At 42.5% G+C, this 24,870-nt stretch overlaps 2 protein-coding genes across 2 annotated transcripts in view; both read right to left on the bottom strand.

The window, feature by feature from the left end:
* Positions 1-897, bottom strand: part of LOC119288249 (disease resistance protein RGA5-like) — a 7,877-nt gene extending 6,980 nt beyond the window's left edge. Inside the window, exons 1-2 of the mRNA XM_037567881.1 lie at positions 714-897; positions 378-636 (exon numbers count right to left, since the gene is read on the bottom strand). Coding sequence (XP_037423778.1) covers positions 378-636; positions 714-878 — 424 coding nt within the window. The 5' untranslated portion in view covers positions 879-897. The remainder of the gene's footprint in view (positions 1-377; positions 637-713) is intronic.
* A 13,568-nt stretch (positions 898-14,465) lies between these two features.
* On the bottom strand, positions 14,466-15,939 carry LOC119284332. Its single transcript, XM_037563501.1, has 2 exons — positions 14,931-15,939; positions 14,466-14,683 (listed from the first exon to the last, which is right to left on the bottom strand). The coding sequence occupies exons 1-2, from the start codon at positions 15,925-15,927 to the stop codon at positions 14,466-14,468; spliced, it is 1,215 nt and encodes a 404-aa protein (XP_037419398.1). The 5' UTR covers positions 15,928-15,939.
* Between the last annotated feature and the right edge of the window lie 8,931 nt (positions 15,940-24,870).

Below are 24,870 nucleotides of genomic sequence, written 5' to 3'. Positions count from 1 at the left end.
CTCGAGTAAGCTCTATCCACAACAGAAAAAGATATTTTTTAGTGTGCTCTTCTCTCTGAGGCAAGAAGGATGAGAAATCACAATATGCCCCTGAAGAGTGCATGTTCTGCAGCGGTATAAGAACAGAGCTGCAAACTACTCCCTCCGTTCGGAATTACTTGTCGCAGAAATGGATGTATCTAGATGTATTTTAGTTCTAGATACATCCATTTCCGAGACAAGTAATTCCGAACGGAGGGACCATTTAGTGTGCAAAAGGAATTAACAAAGCTCAGAAGAGTGGCAAACAATAAATACTCTGGACTGCAGCTGGTAGATATTTACTACTAGTGTATAGTAGAAATGCAAGAAAAGCTATAAGGCTAATCTGATTTTACCGGAGAGATAGTCAGCAAGGCACCCTCTGGGCATGTACTCGAAGCAGAGCAACCTATGCCGCACATCTGCCAAGACACGCTTCCCGTCGTATGGCATCAGTACTTGCTGCGTCTCAGAGCAGTACCCGAGAAATCGCACGGTATTCTTGTGCTTGACCCCCGCGAGACAGGTAACCTCGCTCTCGAAATTCTTGTCCAGGATCTCGTACCTCTCAAAGAGCTGCTTCACGGCGACTGTGCGACCACTTGGAAGCACTCCCTGCATCTCACATGGAATCGCATCAGCTAGATTGTCTCTGGTAATTTCAGTTCAGGGTCGAGGGTCTGGTTGCTTACCTTGTAAACCGCTCCAAACCCGCCCCTGCCGATTTCCTGAGCTTCAGAGAAATTTCCTGTGATGGAGCTGAGCAGTGAGAAAGGTAGATGGACCGGATCCGCGGTTTCATCGAGCAACACTTTCTCCAGAGCAGCAGGTTGGCTGCTTTGGCCGCCATCCATCATCTCGGTTGTGAAAGTTAGGTGGTGTTATTCTCCTGAAGCATATTTACTGTTGTTCATTAGCCGTACGTGCAAATAAGGTGAAAATTGGGACCTGCTATTATTCAGTTGCGTGGAAAATAATCAGGTTCAAAAAGTTGACTGAAACCAATACTATATTTTTTGGGTAACTGAAGAAGTAGCAATTGCAGAAAAAAAATTAGAGTATCTATCTGAAGTCTGAAGAAAAAGTTAGGCGGAGTACTATATTTTTTGGGTAACTGAAGAAATAGCAATTGCAGAAAAAAAAAAATAGTGTATCTATTCTGAAGTCTGAAGTCGATCTAAAAATTCTGAAAGAGACAGACAGACTTCTTCTCTCGATTATATAGCAACAACTTTAAAAATGAATCTATGTGAAGAAATTAGTATATATCTATCTGATGAAGTCTGAAAGAGACATCGATCTAAAAAGTCTGAAGGAAACGGACGGACCTTTGTTCTCCATTACTACTACTACTAGTTAGCAAGCAAAAAAAAATGCCCCAAAAAAAACATTGAAGAAGAAAAAGGATCCCCTGATTAGATTAGATCTATATATGGAGGATACGGATCTATCACCACCTTACTGGCTTACGGTAGGTACCTTTCTCTGCCGGGGGAAGCGGCGCCGGGGCCCGGAGGTCAAGCGTCAGAGGATGGCTGAGGTCGGGCGGGCCGGAGGAGAAGTTGACGGGAAGGGAGGGTGGGAGCGGAGAGGCGGAATGCGGAGGGGGCGAGGTGGACAATGGAATGGAATGGAGGACGACCAGACCAGGCTTGACCTGGAGAAAGAAACCGCGCACTACTCCCACCCCACTCCACTGTTTGGCCACAGTCATCGTGACTCCGCGTGTGTCTACCTTTCCTTGGTGCGCGTGAGGCAATTGCTTTTGGAATTTCTGTTTACTCTTCTTTCTTCGGCTGCATATCAAGAGCAACTCTAATGGGGCGACACATCTCCTCCGTGCATGTTTTTTTGATCGATGTGAACAAGAACGAACGTTGGCCCAACGCAGAGACCCAAACCCAGATCATGTTCGCTTCATGTCCGCGCCGGCCCATTTCAAGCCTAAATTTGGGCCAGATTTGCGTCATCTCGGACACGAAACGGACGTGCCCTCGTCCGCTCCGTGTCTGCGGCGGGCCCGCTCTAGTCGGCCGCTCTGCGTCTTACGAAATGCAGCACCTACCATGCACGGGGGCCGCCTCACAATGCGTGAAAGGTCCGTGTGCCCGTCCTTTGTAATGAAAGCGTGCGGCGGGGCTGGCCTCATCCACTTCCAACACTCGTCCACATCTGGCCACGCGGTGCTCCCTTGTTGGCGACCAGAAAACCTAGCAAGCCCAAACCCTAGCCATCATGGGGTTTTTCAACGAGGAGGGGAAGGGGAAGCTCAGCACTAGCGCAAGCTCTTCCCGCGGGCTTCCTCTACCGCGCCGCCTACTTGACGCAGCTCGCCACCAAAGCGGGATCGTCTATACATTCCAATCCACCAGGCGTGGTGGCACTGGCAATACTGCTGATCACTGCAACATCCAAATGTCAACCTGCCGCAGGTTGGCGTCTGGATCCACAGCGGATCCCCATTCCGGCAGTGCCACGCTCAGCGCGGGCGAACGCCAAGGAGGTTCACTGGCGTCGCGAGGCCCTCACTACGAAGCAGCGGGTGATGCATGCCTACGCGCCAAGCTCCCCCAACTGGCAGCGCTGGTTCGTGCTAGGTTCATCGGCGTCGCGAGGCCCTCACTCCGGAGCAGAGGGCAATGCGTGCCTACGCGCTAGACTCCCCCAACTGGCAGCGCTGGTTCGTGCTAGGTTCATCGGCGTCGCGAGGCCCTCACTCCGGAGCAGCGGGCAATGCGTGCCTACGCGCTAGACTCCCCCAACTGGCAGCGCTGGATCGTGCTAGGTTCACCGGCGTCGCGAGGCCCTCACTTCGGAGTAGCAGGTGATGCGTGCCTACGTGCCAGACTCCCCCAACTGGGAGCGCTGGTTCATGCTAGAGCACGAGGAGTGCCGTCGGGCCGTCCATGTCGACCATGTCGTTCCTCCGCTGTCGCCCGAGGTTCTGCCAGAGGAGGAGGAGGAGGAAGAGGGGGTGTACCAAGACGCCCTCGAGCTAGCCCTAAAACACGCGCTGGAGAAGAGCAGGATCGAGGAAGACGCCAAATGGGATGGGCTGGAGCAAGCCCTCGCCTTGTCGGCAGCGGGGGACTCCGTCCACGCCCCGCTCTTCGTCCCGCCTCCGCCATCGCCGCCGCTAATCACTCTCGAGCCCAAGGCGGAGCACTACAAGAAATATGTCAACTTGTGACCACCACTATTGGTCACTGAAAGGTCACAAATTTCCATTTACGACCTTTTTGTGACCAAAAACAGAAGGTCAAAAGCTGGCCGTCGTAAACTGACTATAGCGACCTTTCTTCTGGAATGGTCAAAGACGTTTACGACCAAAATATTCCTACTATGGCGTTTTGGTCACTAGCAACCTCCTCCAGGCCACGTAGGCATCCAGCGTGGCAAGCTGATGTGGCACAAGATTCAGCCCGGTCCAATTCGGTTTTCTACATGGGCCTAGCCCATTTATTCAGCCTTTTATTTTTTTCCTTGGTAATTCTGGTCGGCTTCATGGGCCAAGCCCAACGTTGTAGCCTTTTTTATTGTTGGCCCGTGGCCTTTTATTATTTATTGCTTTTCTATTTTCAGCCGTTATATATTCAAGCTGGTCCCACTAGTCAAATGAGTCCCACTTGTCATGGTCATCTCCCAAATTGGTCCCACATGTCAGAAATGTACAAATTTGACAGATTATTTTCATAAGTGGACCCATTGGTCAAGTTTCCATTTCACAAGTTTTCAGATCACATACATAATCAAAAAGAACACATAAATTTCATCAAATATACCACTAAATAAATCTATTACAATCTTTACAACACATATATGCTACAATATGCTACTCTTCACTAAGTAGAACTTGACGGCTTCACACTTCACGGCTTCACACTTGCTTCACACTTCACACTTGAGCATCTGTAGAAGAGGAACAACCACAAATTTAAATCTCAATTGCAGTATAGGCCATATGCAGAAGCAATTCAAAGTTGAAACAACATCAATTAAACACACGCGCACAGAAACATAGGAGTCAAAATACAGTATAGGACCAGGACAAGGAAACTCCTGTCATCAAATCAACACACAGCTTGTAGCAAAACAGCAACAGAATATATTATAATGAGAGTAAGCTTGAATCAAACAGCACAGAAACATGTGGATATCTCATGTGAGCATCATGCTGTGGTTTTATTAAACAATGATACAACAATAGAATACAATATCTTCAATGCAAATTATGGTACTTGTAGCAAAACAGTTTGAAACAACAACTACACAATACATTATAACGAGAGTAAGCTTGAATCAAACAGAAAAGGGAACAGTTTCGAGTTTAAAAGTTAAAGCATTTGCAAGATATCCCAACTCGCAAGTTCAAGAGGCATAATTCAGAAACTTGCATCAGGGCACTATAATAAGAGTAGCATTTGACTTGACACATGGAACAACGACACAAAAGAATTATGGCTCAGTGTATGTACATCGACTTGTTGGTGTAGATGGTCCAGTTAATAAAGAGCTCTGACAGCATGGCTCCAAGCAGCCCGAAAAGCGCACTTGGAAGAATCTGGAATCAGCCGAGATTAAGAATCCATAATGCAAAAACCATATCCATTGAAGATTGAAAGAATCTGTGAAGTGAGTTCATTCTCTTTCTAGATATTTTGACAGTTTTGAGCCAACACACATATTAAAGTAAGCAACCATATCATTTATATATGCTAGCCCAAACACTACCCTTGAGTGACATCTCAATTAAGCACAAGTAACAAAGTAGAGGAGATGGATCAATCATAACAGGGGTTTAGGATAATGCCCTCAAACTTGTATGTGTCAAGTATTTAGAAACAAAACAGTGTCACATTTATGGAAATAGAGGGACTAAAAAGATATATGACTCAAAGGCACATGACATCACACAGAAGATAAAAGCACAAGATGACTGCAGTGACTAGGCTACAAGTTAATACAATTGATACAAGTTAATAAAAGCCTGATGTACTACTCTGGGTAAGAAGAAGCATGTACTTTAGTAGTTTTAGCACACTAATACATGTGTTAAAATGGAAGTGTCGCTGCTGGGTTATATTAATAAATAATCCAAGTGTTGCAACTTGTAACACCCAACAAGATTTGCATGAACAGGTAAAACCTAGCAAGTACTTGTACTGGGATGCTGTCCATCCAATAGAGACAACAGGATAGCAGTACACAAAAACATAACCATGTATTCAGGCTAAGCAAATCTTGACAGCAAACAACAGCCATGGTGATATGGGATGCATCAATGCTTAGGGGATTAAATCATCATATTATTAGCTAGGGAACCATCAGTATCATAGAGAGCACATATATGAGCCGAAAGCTAATTAACCAAAAGTAATGCCCAGCTAGACCAAAAGCTGGATTAGTCGAAAGCACATATATGAGCCGTGTCGTCGAGTCCCGCAGCCACCAACTCGCACCGCTCGCCGCCGCGGTCACCACCTTCTTCGTTGACGCGGCGGTGCTGCCAGACCTGCAAAAAACAGAGGAGGTGTCTGGAATCAGGCGACGGAATCAGGCGAATGGACATCAAACTTGCCAACTAATTAACTATAGGATGCTACAAAAACATTTCATTAACAAATTTGATTCAGGAACTAGCTTATTGAGTATGACAAAAATGCTTAGAATAAAAATCATTTCAAGAAACGCTGCAGTAGCTAAAAAACAAATGCTGGAAAATAAAAATAACGTATTAAAAATGAGGCTATAGCTGGGCGCATTGGACCGGAGCATATGGATGTGATCCAGTCAAAAAGACCAGACACAGGCTAGCCATCGCTAGCAACTACGTAGTACTAGCAAATGGTACATGCTTCACATGTGAGAATGTACACAATTTGATAACTGATGTTATGCTCCATGCTCAGCCATTAAGATACATGACCCCTAGTTACTAAAAAAAACTCATTTCAAACACAAGAACAGAAGAAAGTTTGGGAGCATGCAGTTGGACTTAAAAATGTATAAGAATGGTTCAGCTCTCATTCTAAGATGTGTGCAACATTGCCATCCTTCAGAAGGAAGCTACAGGGAGTCTCCAGGAAATTAAACCTGCAAAGAGGCCGTGATGGAGACACGAGGAAATTGTGCAGAAAATACTACAACCACATTTCCTCATTTCACCATCACATATCCACATCCCCTGTGCAGGTGGAATTTGTCTTATCCATCTTCATAGTGGCTCCCTTACATGCCAACCACACTCGCACCAATAAACCTTGATGCAAATATGACTGTAGCATATACTCTATGCCACAGTAGCAATCAGTGGCAATCGTGCAACCAAGTTGAATAAACTGGAAACCCCTAAAAATTATTTGTAAATGGAACCAGTGATTGTCATAGGCTCCAACTTCTCCACACGTACACCTCAACTAATTCTACGAACTGCTGAACTAATGGCACGACTAAGTAAGGCCCAAACGAGGCTTCGATCTGAATTTGGGAGCAGTAAACTGCTGATTCCAAACGAGACGCGTGCACACATAGCTCAGTGGAATTGAGCTACGCAGGACTCAAATCCGCGCGACGGGAACAACTGATAACACTATGCAGATGCGACGGGAAATTAAGAAACAGAGAACACCTAGGTGCTCCAGTGGCGAAAAGCAACGGCCAGGAACAGAATCGGATAATAGATCCTTGCATACAGCTAAGAAATAAAGTTGAGGTTCTCACGTTGTGGTCGAGGAACTTGAGGAGATCGAGCGGCACGGCGTGGTAGCGGTCGTAGACGGGGCCGACGACGGCCTTGACGGTCCCCTCGACGTAGTCGACGCCGGGGCGGAGCGGGCCGGCGCCCTGCTTGGCATACGCGTAGGCCGCGGCGACCAGCAAGACAGCCTGCACGGCCGCCTGCTGCACGAACTCGAGCTACCTCAGCCTGGCCTCCTCCTCCTCGGGCGTCCTCTCCATCGTCACATCCTCCTGCGCGTGCGCCAACAAACCACAATCAGCACCAAATCGAGGAAGACGAAGAACTTTTTCGATCGAGTCGATTTCGCTGCTAGGGTTTTGAGGATTCGGTGGATGTATTTGGCGACGCGATCTTGTTCCCCATCACCGCCGCGGCACCCCTCTGCCTCCACCGAGAGGGCGGACACACACGCGCCCATCTCCACGGTGCAGCGAAGGATGGTGAGTCCGACGACGCGCGCAGTGGATGGGCGCAGGAGAGGGTGGAGCAGCGGCGCTTGGGGGTGGGGCTCGAGCTCCGCCGAAGGGAGGTGGCGGACGCACGCAAGAATGGAGATGGAGGTCGGGGGCGGGAGGGCGAGTGGTTCTGACTTGGATTGGATCTGGGAGGGAGAAGGGGGCAGCGGCGGCTGGAGTGGGTGGGGATCTGAGTTAGGGTTTGGGTGGTTGGACTGCGGGTGGGACGAGGGATGAGAGGGTGAGGTGGCTGTGGGCCGTTGGATCTATGAGTATCCGACGGTCTCTGATGCTTGATCTGCGTGAACATGTCCAGGACCAATCAGAAGGAAGTATAGGCTTAGATGATGTTATGACCATGTAAATTGGTCTTAATCGATTAACAATAAGCAAAGAACTACGAGTCAGCCAGATGATTTTGTCTAGAAATCATCTGCCTAGCTAGCCGCCCGATCTGCGCATTGGCTATCATTCGATCACATCAATATGTCACGACCGCACCAAGCGTGAAAAAACTTCAATGCAGCACCGATAACATCCCCACGAAGCTCCATTACAGCTCTCAACGGCGTGCTAAAAGCTCCAACGCAGCACCATGGTGCCCGCCAAAGCTCCATTGCAGCGTCGAGGAGATCCAACGCAGGACCACGACGCCCGGCGGTAAGTTCCCTTCTATTTTTATGACAATGTTTAAGTACGGTTGCCTCAAATAACTAGAGGTAGTTTCATACTAGGTGGGATTTTCGATGATTCACTACGAAGCGGGTCAAATTTTAATTATAGCTGCTTCATAGTTTTCTCAAATGATTCCATATTTCGCACAAGTTTGCATCTTGGAATGGCAAACAATGTTGCCTAAGGAAGTTTTCATTTTCTTTGGACGAAAAAACCATATTCCATTTTTCGAGTGCCCAAAAGGAGGTTTTTTTGTGAAGGACCTCCCATATATTTGTTGCAGAATTGGACCGAATCATTTTTCTAAAGTAGTAGGCCATATTTAATGCACAATTGACCAAATGGTTGGGTGTAAAAAGTTTTGATCCACCTCTGGTGAAAAAGACAAATTGTCGTCGATTCAGCTGGAAGCGGGTGAAATTTGAACTGTAGTTGCCTCATAGTTTGCTATTTATTTTTTCCAAAAATCATTTATAGGTACATAAGTATCTATTTAATCATAGAAACACCAAAAAAATTCCAAGATTCAACCACTAGCTAGGAACGGTCAAGCCCGCCGTTTTGACCGCATTTTGAAACGGGCATAAAAAATTCAAAAAAAATCAAAAAATTGGGAAACCTTCGCATTGTGTCATTATATGTGACCAAGTTTCCAGGAAAAATAATAAACTTGTAATACAGTAATTATTTTAAAAAAGTGTTCTCAGAAATGAGCTATCAAGTGTGAAGATTCATGGCTTTCAAGCCAAATGATCAATCTTATGGCCACATTCATGGCATAGTTTGTTCAAATGATCTCATATTGTGCACAAGGGTGAATATTGGAATAGCAAACAATGTTGCCTAAGAAGTTTTCATTTTCGTTGGACGAAAAAACCATTTTCCATTTTTCGAGTGCCCGAAAGGAGGTTTTTTTGTGAAGGAACTACCAAATAATTGTTGCAAAATTGGACCAAATCATTTTTATAAAATACTAGGCCATATTTAATGCACAATTGAAAAAATGGTTGGGTGTAAATTTTTTTGATCCACCTCTTGTGAAAAAGACAAATTTCCGCCGATTCAGCTGGTAGCGGGTCAAATTTGAACTGCAGTTGCCTCATAGTTTGCTATTTATTTTTTCCAAAAATCATTTCTAGGTACATAAGTATCTATTTAGTCAGAGAAACACCAAAAGTTTTTCAAGATTCAACCACTAGCTAGGAACGGTCATTCCCGCCGTTTTGACCGCATTTTGAAACGGGCATAAAAAATTCAAAAAAAATAAAAAATTGGGTAACCTTCGCATTGTGTCATCATATGTGGCCAAGTTCCGAGGAAAAATAACAAACTTGTAATACGACAATTATTATAAAAAAATATTCTCAGAAACGAGCTATCACGTGTTGAGATCAATGGCTTTCAAGCCAAATGATCAATCTTATGTCCACATTCATGGCATAGTTTGTTCAAATGATCTCATATTGTGCACAAGGGTGCATATTAGAATGGCAAACAATGTTGCCTAAGGAAGTTTTCATTTTTTTTGGACGAAAAAACCATTTTTCATTTTCCGAGTGTCCGAAAGGAGGTTTTTTTTGTGAAGGAACTACCAAATAATTGTTGCAGAATTGGACCGAATCATTTTTATAAAATACTAGGCCATATTTAATGCACAATTGACCAACTGGTTTGGTGTAAAAAGTTTTGATCCACCTCTGGTGAAAAAGACAAATTGTCGCCGATTCAGCTGGAAGCGGGTGAAATTTGAACTGTAGCTGCCTCATAGTTTGCTATTTATTTTTTCCAAAAATCATTTATAGGTACATAAGTATCTATTTATCATAGAAACACCAAAAAAATTCCAAGATTCAACCACTAGCTAGGAACGGTCAAGCCCGCCGTTTTGACTGCATTTTGAAACGGGCATAAACAATTCAAAAAAAATCAAAAAATTGGAAAACCTTCGCATTGTGTCATTATATGTGACCAAGTTTCCAGGAAAAATAATAAACTTGTAATACGGTAATTATTTTAAAAAAGTGTTCTCAGAAATGAGCTATCAAGTGTGAAGATTCATGGCTTTCAAGCCAAATGATCAATCTTATGGCCACATTCATGGCATAGTTTGTTCAAATGATCTCATATTGTGCACAAGGGTGCATATTGGAATAGCAAACAATGTGGCCTAAGGAAGTTTTCATTTTCGTTGGACGAAAAAACCATTTTCCATTTTTCGAGTGCCCGAAAGGAGGTTTTTTTGTGAAGGAACTACCAAATAATTGTTGCAAAATTGGACCAAATAAATTTTTATAAAATACTAGGCCATATTTAATGCTCAATTGACAAAATGGTTGGGTGTAAATTTTTTTGATCCACCTCTTGTGAAAAAGATAAATTTCCGCCGATTCAGCTGAAAGCGGGTCAAATTTGAACTGCAGTTGCCTCATAGTTTGCTATTTATTTTTTCCAAAAATCATTTCTAGGTACATAAGTATCTATTTAATCAGAGAAACACCAAAAGTTTTTCAAGATTCAACCACTAGCTAGGAACGGTCATTCCCGCCGTTTTGACCGCATTTTGAAACGGGCATAAAAAATTCAAAAAAAATAAAAAATTGGGTAACCTTCGCATTGTGTCATCATATGTGGCCAAGTTCCGAGGAAAAATAACAAACTTGTAATACGGAAATTATTATAAAAAAATGTTCTCAGAAACGAGCTATCACGTGTTGAGATCAATGGCTTTCAAGCCAAATGATCAATCTTATGTCCACATTCATGGCATAGTTTGTTCAAATGATCTCATATTGTGCACAAGGGTGCATATTAGAATGGCAAACAATGTTGCCTAAGGAAGTTTTCATTTTCTTTGGACGAAAAAACCATATTCCATTTTTCGAGTGCCCAAAAGGAGGTTTTTTTGTGAAGGACCTCCCATATATTTGTTGCAGAATTGGACCGAATCATTTTTCTAAAGTAGTAGGCCATATTTAATGCACAATTGACCAAATGGTTGGGTGTAAAAATTTTTGATCCACCTCTGGTGAAAAAGACAAATTGTCGTCGATTCAGTTGGAAGCGGGTGAAATTTGAACTGTAGCTGCCTCATAGTTTGCTATTTATTTTTTCCAAAAATCATTTATAGGTACATAAGTATCTATTTAATCATAGAAACACCAAAAAAATTCCAAGATTCAACCACTAGCTAGGAACGGTCAAGCCCGCCGTTTTGACCGCATTTTGAAACGGGCATAAAAAATTCAAAAAAAATCAAAAAATTGGGAAACCTTCGCATTGTGTCATTATATATGATCAAGTTTCCAGGAAAAATAATAAACTTGTAATGTGGTAATTATTTTAAAAAAGTGTTCTCAGAAATGAGCTATCAAGTGTGAAGATTCATGGCTTTCAAGCCAAATGATCAATTTTATGGCCACATTCATGGCATAGTTTGTTCAAATGATATCATATTGTGCACAAGGGTGAATATTGGAATAGCAAACAATGTTGCCTAAGAAGTTTTCATTTTCGTTGGACGAAAAAACCATTTTCCATTTTTCGAGTGCCCGAAAGGAGGTTTTTTTGTGAAGGAACTACCAAATAATTGTTGCAAAATTGGACCAAATCATTTTTATAAAATACTAGGCCATATTTAATGCACAATTGACAAAATGGTTGGGTGTAAATTTTTTGATCCACCTCTTGTGAAAAAGACAAATTTCCGCCGATTCAGCTGGTAGCGGGTCAAATTTGAACTGCAGCTGCCTCATAGTTTGCTATTTATTTTTTCCAAAAATCATTTCTAGTTACATAAGGACCTATTTAATCATAAATACATGGTTTGGTGGCGATACGTCGAGGTTTGGGCGGTGGCCGAGGGCCCCAACTCTAGAGCGCGTAAACTCGCATGCCCGCCGCGTGGTCACCGCGTGACCGTGGCGTTGCCATGTGTTCTGGGCGGCCTAGGCATGTCTAGTGGGTTGGGCACTCCCCAGGTTGGTTCTAGGAACAAAATTACAACATAAGATTCTCACGAGGAGACCAATCGATGCTCAAACATGAATTAGCAGCCAAGTGTTTGATTAGCGGTACGGGAAATGTACATGGCTAATGGGCGTGAGTTTTGGCTGAGGATGATCAGTTACTAATAAAACTGTTTTCACAAATTTTCAGCTCAAAAGGAGGAGCCTAGGTGGTACTTGCTTTGCAAACCACCACACTGGACATAAATACGAATGTTGAAGCTCGGCTCAAAATAATGAATGGATTGAGCTGGCATTTGGTGGAGGATGGTTATTTGGGCATTGGAAAGCACTGTAGAAAATCGATACTATTTGGACATGCCAAAGTGGTACTTCCTTCACAAACTGTTACTCTGAACAGAATAGGAAAATGAATATTTTTTAATTATTTTTGAACTAGGCAAGGAAGATTTTTACATATTTGACGAAGATATGACCCAAAGAATTTATGAGATTTTTTGGGAATTTTGGGAATGACAGAAATATAGGTTGCTTCACAACCTAGGGCAAAAACTGCCACATGGACATGACACATAGGCAAAACTGATGAGGTGGCGCCTAGTCATAGCAACCCACCACAATTTACAAGGCTATTACCATCTATATTGGTCGTTAACAACTAGAAATAAGGCAGCGGACTAGCGCTGTTAGCTTTATGACCATTTCATGTAAGAAAATTATGACCTTTCTGACCAAAATGGTCGCAATGGTTTAGGGTTTGGAGCCCCTCGAACAGCTTTTGACCAATTGGTCTCAAATGGTCATAAATCTATGACCTATTCTTCCAGGGTCACTGACAGAAGGTCATAAGTTGACATATTTCTTGTAGTGGGGCCGAAGCCCCCGCCGCCTCCACCCACTTGGCCGGAGGAGTCCTACACGTGGACCGGCGAGCTCCGCGAGTGGGTGAGCGCGCCTCCGGTCCACTACGTCGTGATGCCGGAGGAAGAGGCGGACCACCTTAAGCGCTGGAAGGCGCACTAGCTCGCCGAGGAGAAGGCCGATGGCCAGCAGCAGATGCACTTGGAGCAGGAGGAGGAGGCGTTGCGCCTTGAGGAGGAGGAGGAGGAGGAGGAGAAGCGAGCCGCAATGCCACCGCAGCAGCAGACGCGGGAGGAGGCTGCCCTGGTAGCCTACCAATCGGCGTTTGGGTGGGCTGGGCCGCCTCCCGTCTTCATCGACCTCACCAGCGGCAATGGCAACAACACGCAAGGGCAAGACGAAGGTCTAGGGCAGCGTGCATGCGCAAACTTTTTTGTTTTTAATTAATGTTTAATTATATTTTAAGTGGACTTTGGACGTCGGTTGATCAGCCACTTATGTTTAATTAAATTTTTATTATGCTTATTTGTGACATGTGTTTATCAATTATTTTTTTGACATGGGCAAATTTGGGTCTGCCTCATGTTGGACGCACCAGCCAACTCAATTGGTTGTGAGGCCTTTAAAACTAGCCTCCTTGCCTTCCCGGTAGTGGGCATTTCTGCATTAACCACTAGGGACAACTAACGCAATTCATACTTCTTCATTTCTTTTTATTCTTTCTCAGTTCGCCGAAAGCCCCGGTATAATTGGTTATTTCCGGTTCGCTGGACATTTTTCCGATGGTTTTTTCATTATTATTTTCCTTTCGTTTCTTGTTCCTTTTCCTTTTTTCTTGTTCTTTTTCTATTTCCTTGTCCTTTTTTGTATTTCTTAAATTCTAATAATACCAGATTCGTAAAAAAAAATCAAAATCGATGAACTTTTTCAAATTAATGATTTTTTTTCTTCAAAATCGATGAACTTTTTCCAAAATCTATGAACATTTTTAAAGGTTTTTGAGTTTTTTAAAAAAAAATTGATGAACATTTCTTCAAATTCATGAACTTTTCTAAAATTGATGAACTTTTTTTCAAATTCATGAAGTTTTTTACAAAATCAATAAACTTTTTTAAAATTTGATGAACTTTTCTTAAAAATCCATCAACATTTTTTAATTCACAATTTTTTTTATTTTTGCGATTTTTTTCCTAAAGTCAATCGTTGGCTGGTCCAGTGCCCAGTCAACAGCAAACGAGCGAAGGGACTGGCCAGCTAAAGCAACATGCCAAGCGAGCAAGCGCGTTTGGCCGGCCCAAGTGTCAGGCTGCGTGAGCGCCAAGATTTTGGTTACCAAATGAGGCAATTTTACCGAGGGGGACTGGTAAACGTGGTTACCACGGTTACCGAGAAATACCGAGCATATTTTGAATGAATTTTATAGTCGAATTTTGAATTCAAATAAGTGAATGAACGAACACTCGAACTAGAGACCTCTCAAATCTGGAACTAGGTTGCTACCAACACGTCAGAACCAACTCTCATGGCAATATTAGATCCTATGTACTTTACTATAAATCGAGCATTTAAATTATAAAAATTCAAAAAAATGGTATTTTTTGCTCGGTATGGGGATTTACCGAGGGGCACGAAAATACGCGATAACCATGGGAAATCTTAAAATTTCGACCAGTAACCAAAACCTTGGTGAGCACTACTTGCGCAAAGAAGCGCCCTATAAGAGCTCCCCTGGAATTTGCCCTCTCGGATTCAGATCAGAGACGTCGGCGCATCTGATGCTGCACAAACATAGGGTAGAAATTTTTGTATGCTATCTTTCTCAAGCTTAAGGATACATCCAACTTTCTGATGCTGCATATCATACTCCACCAAGGTATCACCTCCACATGAAACAAGGAAAATGGTGTCGCAATGCGGATGAATCTCAACCACTCTGTACTTCTTCCCAGTCATGCTCATAAGCTTATTGGTGTTGGCGGTATGCTTGGTAAACCTATAAGCATAATGTCATTTCGTCGATTTCGAAGGACATTGTTACTCTTGTTCTTATTTGCCTTGCACTGGCTGTTCTTCTGGACAGGCATGTATCAGGCTGCAGGTGGGACTATAGTTGGGAGTCCCACCACCAATCCACCAAGTCCCAACATAGCTTGATATTGAGAAAGTGGGCATCCCATCAAAACTAATAAGGATTAAGTGGGATAAGTGGGATTCCGGTGTTGGCGGTATGCTTCAGCACTAATTCTTTACTGTCATGATCCTTGAGGTACCAGAGTGTTATCTCAGAATCTAGGCATTCATTGTTATCATCGATGGGAACCACGGAATCTACAGAATAGTGTAAGCACCCCTGCGACAATCCAATTGCACCAATTCTTGGACCGTTAGGCACGCGGATAGTCTTCCACACTTTCCCCTCCATGTCCACCCCCAGCAGCACATACTCATGCTTGTGCTTCAGGCTGCCAACCGTGTACATTATACCGCAAACAAAGACATACTTACTAAAGAAGCAGAGCGACACTTTCTCAACCATCCCACTATCCCTGCGAGTCCAGGATCCTGTCCGCGACGAGTAGATGTTCACTCCTGTGATGTAACATCCCACAAAAATCTGCTCGGAGTGAAGAATGTAGAAATTGGACGAGACCGCAGGATCAAAAGCCAGACCTGCGGTACAGCTAAATCGGTTTTCCGGCGCCTGCGGTGAAGGGGGCAGCTCCACCCACCTCCCAGTGACGGGATTGCACACAACAAAATGGAAATCATCCTCTGCCCAATTCCAATTCCAATAGGCCATCATCTTCTTGTTGCTGCCGCGGTAGAGAAGGAGGCCATTGCAGGCGTCCACCTGGGCCATGTACTTGTACTTGGTAGGTTGCAGGCAAGGGAGGGAAGGGTCGAACGGGGCTGCGCCGCCGGAGACGCTGGCGAAGTGGTGGCGATCCCCGCTGTCGTCGCTGGTGAAGTAGAGGAAGCCGGCGAGGGTCTGGCGGAGCTTCTTGCGGTTGGAGGGGTCGGCGATGAGATCTCGCCAGGACACGGAGACGCACTTGAAGCGGTGGAGGGATCTGGCGGGCAGGCAGGAGAGAATTTCCAGGATGAGGTCGTCGGTGAACAGGCCGGCTGCCTCCGTTGTGGCCCTCAGATGGGTTTCCAGCCTAGACTTGGTGTTCCTCTCGAAGTTCCCCCCTCTCTCCGCCCCCTCCATGGATCGGAAGCGGGAGAGCGTATGATACAGGGGATCTGCAAATAGAGAGAGGAAATCATCTATCTTGCAGGTAAAAATCGAACAGAGTACGTAGCCGGTGGTGATCTTTGGGTGGTGAGTCGAGGAAGATAGTACGTACCTTGGATTTGGATTAGGGCGGCGAGGGCGGCCAGCGAGGGAGGATTCGCTTCTGACGGGAACGAACGAAAGACTGGCGAAGGGTTTAGTTGAGTTGGCAAAAAAAAAAAACTCCCGACATATCTCTTTTTCCTGTAGGTTTGTCTATATAACATCTAGATGTGAGATAGTATCTCACATCTAAGTTTGTTTTTTTCCTGACTGGACGCAAAAAAAGAACGAACAAACAATGTAATTGACACAGTACAGGAATTGAACTCTGTACCTCATCGTGGGGAACAAGAGCTCTTACAAGTCCAGCCAAAAGCTTCTCCTCACATTTAGGAAACGGAATGTTTAAGAACAGAACACAGCATCCAGATTAGAAGGCATGTTACAATAAACCTTTTCTACATATAGTGGTTTTTCTAAATGTCGAATATTAAAAAAAACTTTTAAATTTCGAAAATTATTTTCAAATGTGAATAAAACTTTATAATTTTGATTTTTTAAAATATAAGAACAAAATTTGGTATTCTGAACAATTTCTTCTTGAACAAAATTTGAAAACATGGACAATTTTTAAAAATCCCCGAACAGCTTTTAGAGTGCGGACACTTATGAAAATTCCAAACCTTTTCTGAAAAAAAGAATATATTTATTCTATTTTATTTTAATAATAAACTTTCAATAAAAAATTAGTTTGCACCATTTAAATTTTTTTATGCATTTCAAAATGATGTTTTGTGATGTTTCAAAAAATATATTATACAATGGACCAAAATCGTAACATGCAAGTAAATGTTGGTGATAATTTTTGAAAAGAAACTTCACGTATTTCAACAAGACATGTCATTTTCTAGAAACAATTTATGCAATGTAAATAAAATGTTGGTATTTAATAATAATATTTTAGAATGTTTAGCATGTATTACAAAACATGCTAGGGCTTGTATTCTAAAAAATATTCATCATGTATTTTTTTTAAATGTTCAATGTGTGGTAAAAAAATGTTCCCATATATAGAAAAAAAAATTATACAGTGTGTATTACAAAAGTGGACATGTATTTGCAAAAAATACAACTATATATGGGTACTAGGTTGGGAACGAGTTTTGTGGCGAGAGTGGACATACAACTATGTCGGGCATGAGTTGCATGTTTGGCTTCGACATGCAACTGGGTCAGGTGGGTTTACATGTTGGGGTTGGACATGGAACTAGGGGTCGGGGCAAGTTGTGTGTCGAGATAAAAACACAAGAGTTGTGTGACAAAGGATGGGCTTGCAACTGGGACAACTACGAGATGAGTTGCGAGTTGAGCATGGACATACATCTGGGACAACTACAAACCATGAGGCCAGTTGTGAGTCAGGGGTTAAGTTGCAACTGAGATAAAACTAACCACGGTCCTAGTTGCGAGTCAATGATGGAGTTGCAACTAGGATGAGAGACAAAAACATAGGCTCGGTTGCAAGTCAATGGTGGGCTTGCAACTGTGATAAAAAACACCACGGGCCTAATTGCGAGTCGAGGGTGGACTTGTAACCGAGACAAGTATAACAGACTATACGAATTGCGAGTTGAGGGTTGACTTGCAATTGAGATGAAAAACAAAACACATCCTAGTTGCGAGTCGAGGGTGGACTTGCAACTGGGAGAACAACAAAATATGCACCCAATTACGAGTCGAGGGTGGACTTGCAATTGGGACAACAACAAACGATGATCCTAGTTACAAGTCGAGCATGGACTTGCAATTAAGACAACCACCAAAAAATGGCCCAGTTGCGAGTCAAGGGTCGACTTGCAACTTGAATGAAACAACTAAGGTCCCAGGTGCGAGTCAAGCGTGGACTTGCAACTGGGATGAAAAACAAAACAGATGCCTATTTGCGAGTCGAGGGTGGGCTTGCAACTGGGAGAACTATGAGCCCAATTGCGAGTCGAAGGTGGACTTGCAACTAGGACAACTACGAAACTACAAGTCCAGTTGTGAGTCAAGGGTCAGCTTGCAACTGGGATGAAACAAATTATATTCCCAATTGCGATTCAATGGTCGACTTGCAAAATGAGATGAAAGACAAAACACATGCCCGATTGCGAGTCAATGGTGGGCTTGCAACTGAGATAAAACATACTACATGCCTAGTTGTGAGTGGAGGGGTGTACTTGTAACTGAAACAAGTATGTAAAACTATGATATGAGTTGCGAGTTGAGGGTGGACTTGTAACTGAGATGAAAAACAAAATACATCCCAGTTGTGAGTCAATGGCAGACTTGCAACTAGGACAATAACAGGCTACGGGCCAAGGTGCGAGTCGAGGGTGGACTTGCAACTGGGACAAAAAAAACTATGATCCCAGTTGCAAGTTGAGCATGGACTTACAATTAAGACAACTACAAAACAATGAGCCCAGTTGCGAGTCAAGCGTTGACTTGCAACCGGGATGAAACAAACTACATGCCCAACTGCGAGTCAATGGTGGACCTGCAACCGGGATGAAAAACTAAACATAGGGCGAGTTGCGAGTCAAGGGTGGACTTGCAACTGGGACAACTACACAAAATTGCGATACGAGTTGCGAGTCGAGATAGGAATTGCAACTAGGACAACTACACAAAACTACGATATGAGTTGCGAGTCGCGTGGGTGGACATGCAATTGAGACACTACAAAACTAGTGCCATCTTCTCTATCTATACTCACAATGTTACTAATTTGTGCGCAATCTCAGCATTCCATCTATTTGAATTTTTTATAGCTTGCATAGTGGTCAGATTCATTAGCTCTTTATAATATTTTTCGTATAGCTTTCTGTACTATCATTTGCAAAATGAAGCCTATGGACGCTATCATCCCTTACTTCGAAATATCAACCACTACTATTTCCATTAGCTTTGGGTCAGAACATACCTTTTTTTACTTCGAAAGAGGAAGTAGCAGTTCCCACTAATGATCTGTTGTAAACTATTGTAGATGTTCTTTGTTTAACGAAGCCAAAGGACTTAATATTATCAATGTCTCATGAGCTTCGTTTTAATTGTTTGTTATCGCATATTATTATTTTTATTATGAGCAGATACAATTATCTATTGTAATACCTATTTTTACATTTGCTGATGAACTTACGTAACAACTACTTGGCTATATTGGTACAATTTGTGTACTAAAATGCAAAAGATTGATTTACAACAAGAGTCACACAAAATACACACAATAACTATCATATATCTACTATGCACACAAAGTTATTCAATTTATGTATTATCATCTACGTCGGACAAAGAGTTCCCGCATCAGCCCATGGGGCATCATGTACTATTCTTAAAAAGTTCATCACAATTCTCCCAACATGCAAAGTGTCCGGATCAAAGTCCCCACTAAGCCATGCATTTAAGTCTTCTCTCAACATGCATACATTCCGCCTCAGCGTCTCCACTATGCCACGCATTAAGTCTGCCACATAAGCAAGCCATGCATTTAATTTATAAATTACAATTACTTTTGCATTAGTATATGCATGTAACGGTGCCATATCATTACATGCATGTCTGCCATCCTTCACATTTTCTTTTCGAAATGAAATTTTTAGTTGTAAGTCATTTTTTCTATTTACAGACAGTTCATTGTTTGTATTGATTTTTCAACCTTATATTTCTTTCTACGAGCTTTAGTTATTTTTAACAAGTTTTTTTGCAGTTTTTTTCAACAAAGTTAACGCAGCAACACGAGGGACATCTTCTTGTGTTTATAGTTTGTTGTGTGTATTGGGTATTACATGTTCTCTTCGAAATGGATTGGATTTTAATGGACTACCTTAATTTATCCCTTGTAGTAGCAATGCATACAAACTCTAAAATCTGGACTCTTATTATGTGATTGTTGCACACCTATGGAAAAATTGTTCTTGTACATAAAAGAACTAACTTGTATTTCATCATGCACATGTTACATTGTCTATTAAAATAAGAAAACTAACGTACATGGTAATGTGTTGAAGACTCCTATAGTACATTATTCATATGTCGGATATAATATAATGTAACAACACATCGATTAGACATCCCAAAATATCTCATATTGAGAGTATATGAGAAGATGACCTAATCAATTAATAGACTAAGTATACTTAAATTTGAGATGAGATAACTATAATATACTTTTTACACTCGTGCATCATAGAATCCTCAATAAAGATATTTATGAAAAGAGCATTCAGAAATACAAATTCTATAATAAATATAAAATGTCTACCTCGATGCATGTATAGACCACCAAAACTATATCTGACGCATGTCTTGGTTTGTTATCTCTAAATAAATGAAAAAAACACACTCCATAGATGGGTGCACATGATTATATACTTTTGTTTTGCTTTGTTAAATTTAGATTAGAATTTACTTTAACAAAATAGCCCAGACTAAATTTGAAAACGTAACATAATTTCCATGATAAAATTATATTCTACTAAATTATTTGTATTTATGACGATAGAAGCTTGTGTCATTAGTAAAAAAATCGAATTGGATGAAATACAAGTTAAATTTTCTGATAATGAGTTATAAGGAAATACAATTATTTAGTATAAATAGCTGATTGTGGAGTCCGACAAAAGTTTGTGCAGCTAGCAAAGTGCGACCTTATTTTGGTCGCCCACCGAGTGTTAATTTCCATATCTAGTTGTGTGGAAGTCTAATAGACTCATTCTTCGTATAGATATGTCGTTGGACCCCAATATAAAAATATATACTAATATAACACATAGGAGGTCATACATGATGCTGGGATTGGTGCGCCATATTCTCTCGGAGAGCCTCGAATCATTGGCAAATCCATGATGAGAACCACATCTGATTGGTAACAAAAATTCCCACACAAGGCAACAGATACGCGTTTTGCCATGTCATTTTGTTCATAGTGTTTTACGTTTAAACTTTACCTCCGTGATTAAGTTTGAATCCATTTTTACCTGTCTAGGCAAATATTTCATGATAAAATTTTAAAGGTTGCAAATAGGGAAACAAATAGGACTGTGTGTTTTAGGAAGAAAAACATAGAATGAAACTACGCCTACTGACAACATAATTAAAGTTCAATGAATTACATCTTAAAACCAATTTCTTCATTATTGCTAACATCTTATTTAGAACAGATATTTTTATATAATATTTCATCTTGTATAATTTTTGCTAGTTCATTTAATTAGAATTCCTTCACCACTTCTCTGAGATCCCGATCAAAATGTACACCACTACCATTCCTCCTTGTAAAATTTCAAGCAATGATGTTTGTTTTCGTGAATATGCATGGATGCGTATAATTCATTGTTAGGAAGAATTTATTTGTATTGATAGTTAGAATTCCGACTTATATCATTAAATTCTTGGATTATATAATTGGTGGGTTCTGAAGTTGTAACCTATAAAATTAATATCGCGATGGCATATTTAGGGCATTAACTAAATATTCAGATAGATGCATATTGCAGTGCATGAAGACATTAGAAAGTAATACATCAATAAGTCTGAAGTCACAATCTCGGCAACATCTGTCACCATCTCAGCATCTCTCCTATGAGCCAAAGACCTAAAATTTCTATAGAATATACTACAAAGGAAATTCTTAGAGGAAAAGGATTTGATCCTACGAATCGAATAACCAATGTAGAAAAAAATCCTAAGGATTCTAATCCTATCGAAAAAATTATGGGAATCATTCAACATTTCTACAAAAATATTTTGAATCAAATAGCACCTTTTTTTGAGAGATCCCACACTTTATATTAACTTAAAGCAATATTCAACGTGATAAAAAGAGAATCATGAGGACGAAATCACTGATTGAGGAGTACTCATTGCAAAGATCACTCCCACCTTCACAGGTTGTGACAAGTGGAGCGCTGCATGTGCGCCACTTGTCGCGACATGGGAGTTTTCCCTTTTTTCGTAGATCCGTTTATTTAAAATGTTTTATCTCTTAAACCGTGCGTCCAAATCTCGAACCGTTTTCACCGTTGGATTCCTAGCGTCAAGAACTGCAAAACTGGACCTCATGTTGATAGGTTTTGACGAATTTTTTTCTCGCAAAAAAAAACAGACGAAAATACCGAAAGGGGAGCACAATACTTTTCCTTTCTGAAAGAGGCACGACCGTGCCTCTCGCGAAATCACAACCGTGCCTCTCGCAGAAGCAAAACCATGCCTCTCGTGGAAGAAAAAAAAACAGAAAACGCGTTTTCCCGTTTTCTCGCGAAAGCACAACCGTGGCTCTCATGGAAGCAAAACCGTGCCTCTCGCGGAACGGAAAAAAAACAGAAAACACGTTTTTTCCCTTTCCGAGAGACATGGTTGTGCCTCTCGCAAAAGCAAAACCGCGCCTTTCACGGAAGTAAAAAAAGTGCGTTCTTTGCGCAATTTTTTAAGTTGTTTTTGGTTCAAATGCGTGCAGAATTTTTTTGTGAAAAAGGGGGAAAATCGTTTAAAAAGCCGAAAACGCATGTAGAAAAATAAAAAAATAAAATCCAAAGGAAGCATCCAGAGCGTGACATGTGGCGGCGGCTGACAGCGCGCCAAGTGGCGCAGATTGTTGTGAGGCTCCCAAGGAGCGCTCGTCAACTAGTTGCTCTCTCATCAAACACAATAAGGTATGCGACTATGGCGCCTCCTCGCGATGTCCGCCTCATGACAGGTACGACCAGAAAATCGGATGAGCTAGCGAACGGGTTGGGCAAGACTGTTATGTCGCAGGAGCGTGAATAGGTCGATTGGTTGGCCAGTCGCTGGCTTCTCCTGTGCCTCATTTTCTAATCCCACACGCATCCTCTCGCCTTCTTTCCACCCAGCGGCTAGGGTTTCCATCGCCGCCGCCGCAACCATCCCGGCCGGCTCGCTCGCGAGTGCCACGTCGTGCGTAGCGATGGGAAAAAATCCCATGACCTATTCGGGGTCTCCTCGCGACTCTCCTGTCCTTCCTAATCTCCTGCTGCCGCCGTTGGGCCTCCTCCTATCTCCCGCATGCGATTGAGGCGCGACGCCGGGATAGAGGGATAAAGGTTGGGCAACTGGATGAGATGGTGGTGTCGTGGTACTTCTTCCCCTCGCCCTGTCAAGTATTGGATACAACCGTACCGTTGCGACCTCGATAGCGACACCGAGGTGACTGCAGCGACGGTGAAGGCTGGTAACCACCGCCACGGGCACGACCCCATCCTCGCTGGCGAGCTCAGCGACGGCGACGCCGCTGTTGCATCACTGCCGGGAAGAGCGGAGGCTGCCGCTCCCGCACCTGCTCGGCCCTGAGAAGCTCGCCATCGACATAGCCGGGAGGAGCACCCGGCCGTATTCCTCGCGTCAGCCGGGCTATTCGTGTATAGCCTGCAAGGGCATCAATCTTAGGTGACATCCCCTTCTCGTGCCTTCCCATAGTGGTCTGGCCATCTGCGGTGTTCCACCACCGGTGGGAGCAGAGAACTTCAAGAGGCAGAAAGGGAGATGGATAGGGAAAAACATTGGATGCCACATATTTCCTTTGTGTATGGAATGCCCTTTGTGTGGAGCTACTTTTCTGTCGATTTTCATATGTTCCAGTTTAGCAGATATGCCATGACACATCTTTTACTCCCATGGGTCATTCAATTTAGTTTGTTTGTTGTATCAAGGAATCTTTTCCCTTCTTAATGTAGGTGACTGTTGCTCTTTCACATGCTTTTTTCCCTTAAATTTGATCTTGGGATTGATTTCACCAAAATCAATTAATGGATAATTTTGTGCATTGTTGAAATCATTACGTCCAGAAAATTTAACTCTTCATTTTGCATTTTATTGTTTCTGCTAAAAGAATTGGTGAATTATGACTACGTCCTTTAATTAGGCATTCTGTCCTTCAATAACGGGAGCTTGCACTTCATATGGGATACTCCAGATCCAAATGAGCAGAGTATTTTAAGGAGGACCACCTCAGGATTGGATGAGGATGATCTGATGCCCTCATGATCAAAAGGTATTTAGCTTCTATCCTGATTCTTAATAACCAATTGTGTGATGACTTCAGACAAGTAATTAATTGACCAGTACAAAGAAATTGTTCCACAACTTCGTTTGGTTGGCTGGTTAGTGTATCAATTTTCTGCAGTAGAACATGCTAACAATCATTTTGTGTAGATTAATGAGTTTATAATTTGAAGGAGTGCCAGGCTGTCTTTCTCGTGTTGGTTGGGCTGATCACGCATAGCTGGATAATTGCTCTGAGGCAACGAGGGCATCAAGCTGAGGTGGGATCCTCTCTCTGTGCCTTTCCATAGTGATGCTTAGCCGCTGACCGTCCATCGGTGAGAGCAGGAAGGAAGAAGAGGCAGAAAGGGAGATGGGTAGGGAACGAACAAAGGATTCTATCTAGTCTCTTTGATCTGATGCGACAATTTTTCTTTTCTTTTGCTATTAAGTAGAGGTTGTGTGCTCTCTTTGGATCTCATGCCACAATCTTTTGCTAGCAAGTAGTGATACTTGCATGGTTTCCTTATTTCATATGTGACCTTCGGCTTTATTGTATTATTTAGTTCATGTAAGGTGCTGATTTCCAGAAATATCAAGGATTGGGAGATGCATATTTACCCCTAAAACTGTTATCTTGTCAACACTTCTGTACATGTAGCCACCAATTTACTTTTTTCTGCCTCTAGGAGATGATGCTATTTCTGAACATATGATGGCGTGCACTACTTGCCGTATCAATGTCCTTATGCCAGGTCCGGTTCAGTCTTCCTAGTTTGACGGCGCTACTTGTCGTATCATATGGATCTCCAAGAGATCATTGTATTGAGAATA

Source organism: Triticum dicoccoides, chromosome 4A (assembly GCF_002162155.2).
Source record: "Triticum dicoccoides isolate Atlit2015 ecotype Zavitan chromosome 4A, WEW_v2.0, whole genome shotgun sequence".
In the NCBI taxonomy this organism is placed as follows: Eukaryota; Viridiplantae; Streptophyta; class Magnoliopsida; order Poales; family Poaceae; genus Triticum; species Triticum dicoccoides.
This window is presented reverse-complemented; position numbering and strand designations above follow the sequence as displayed.

Excerpts from the sequence above, each read along its gene's own strand:
- LOC119284332 (XM_037563501.1), bottom strand. The coding sequence starts at position 15,927 with ATGGAGGGGGCGGAGAGAGGGGGGAACTTCGAGAGGAACACCAAGTCT. Across the intron at positions 14,684-14,930 it reads GAAGCATACCGCCAACACCG|ATAAGCTTATGAGCATGACT; the intron begins GAATCCCACTTA and ends CCGCCAACACCA.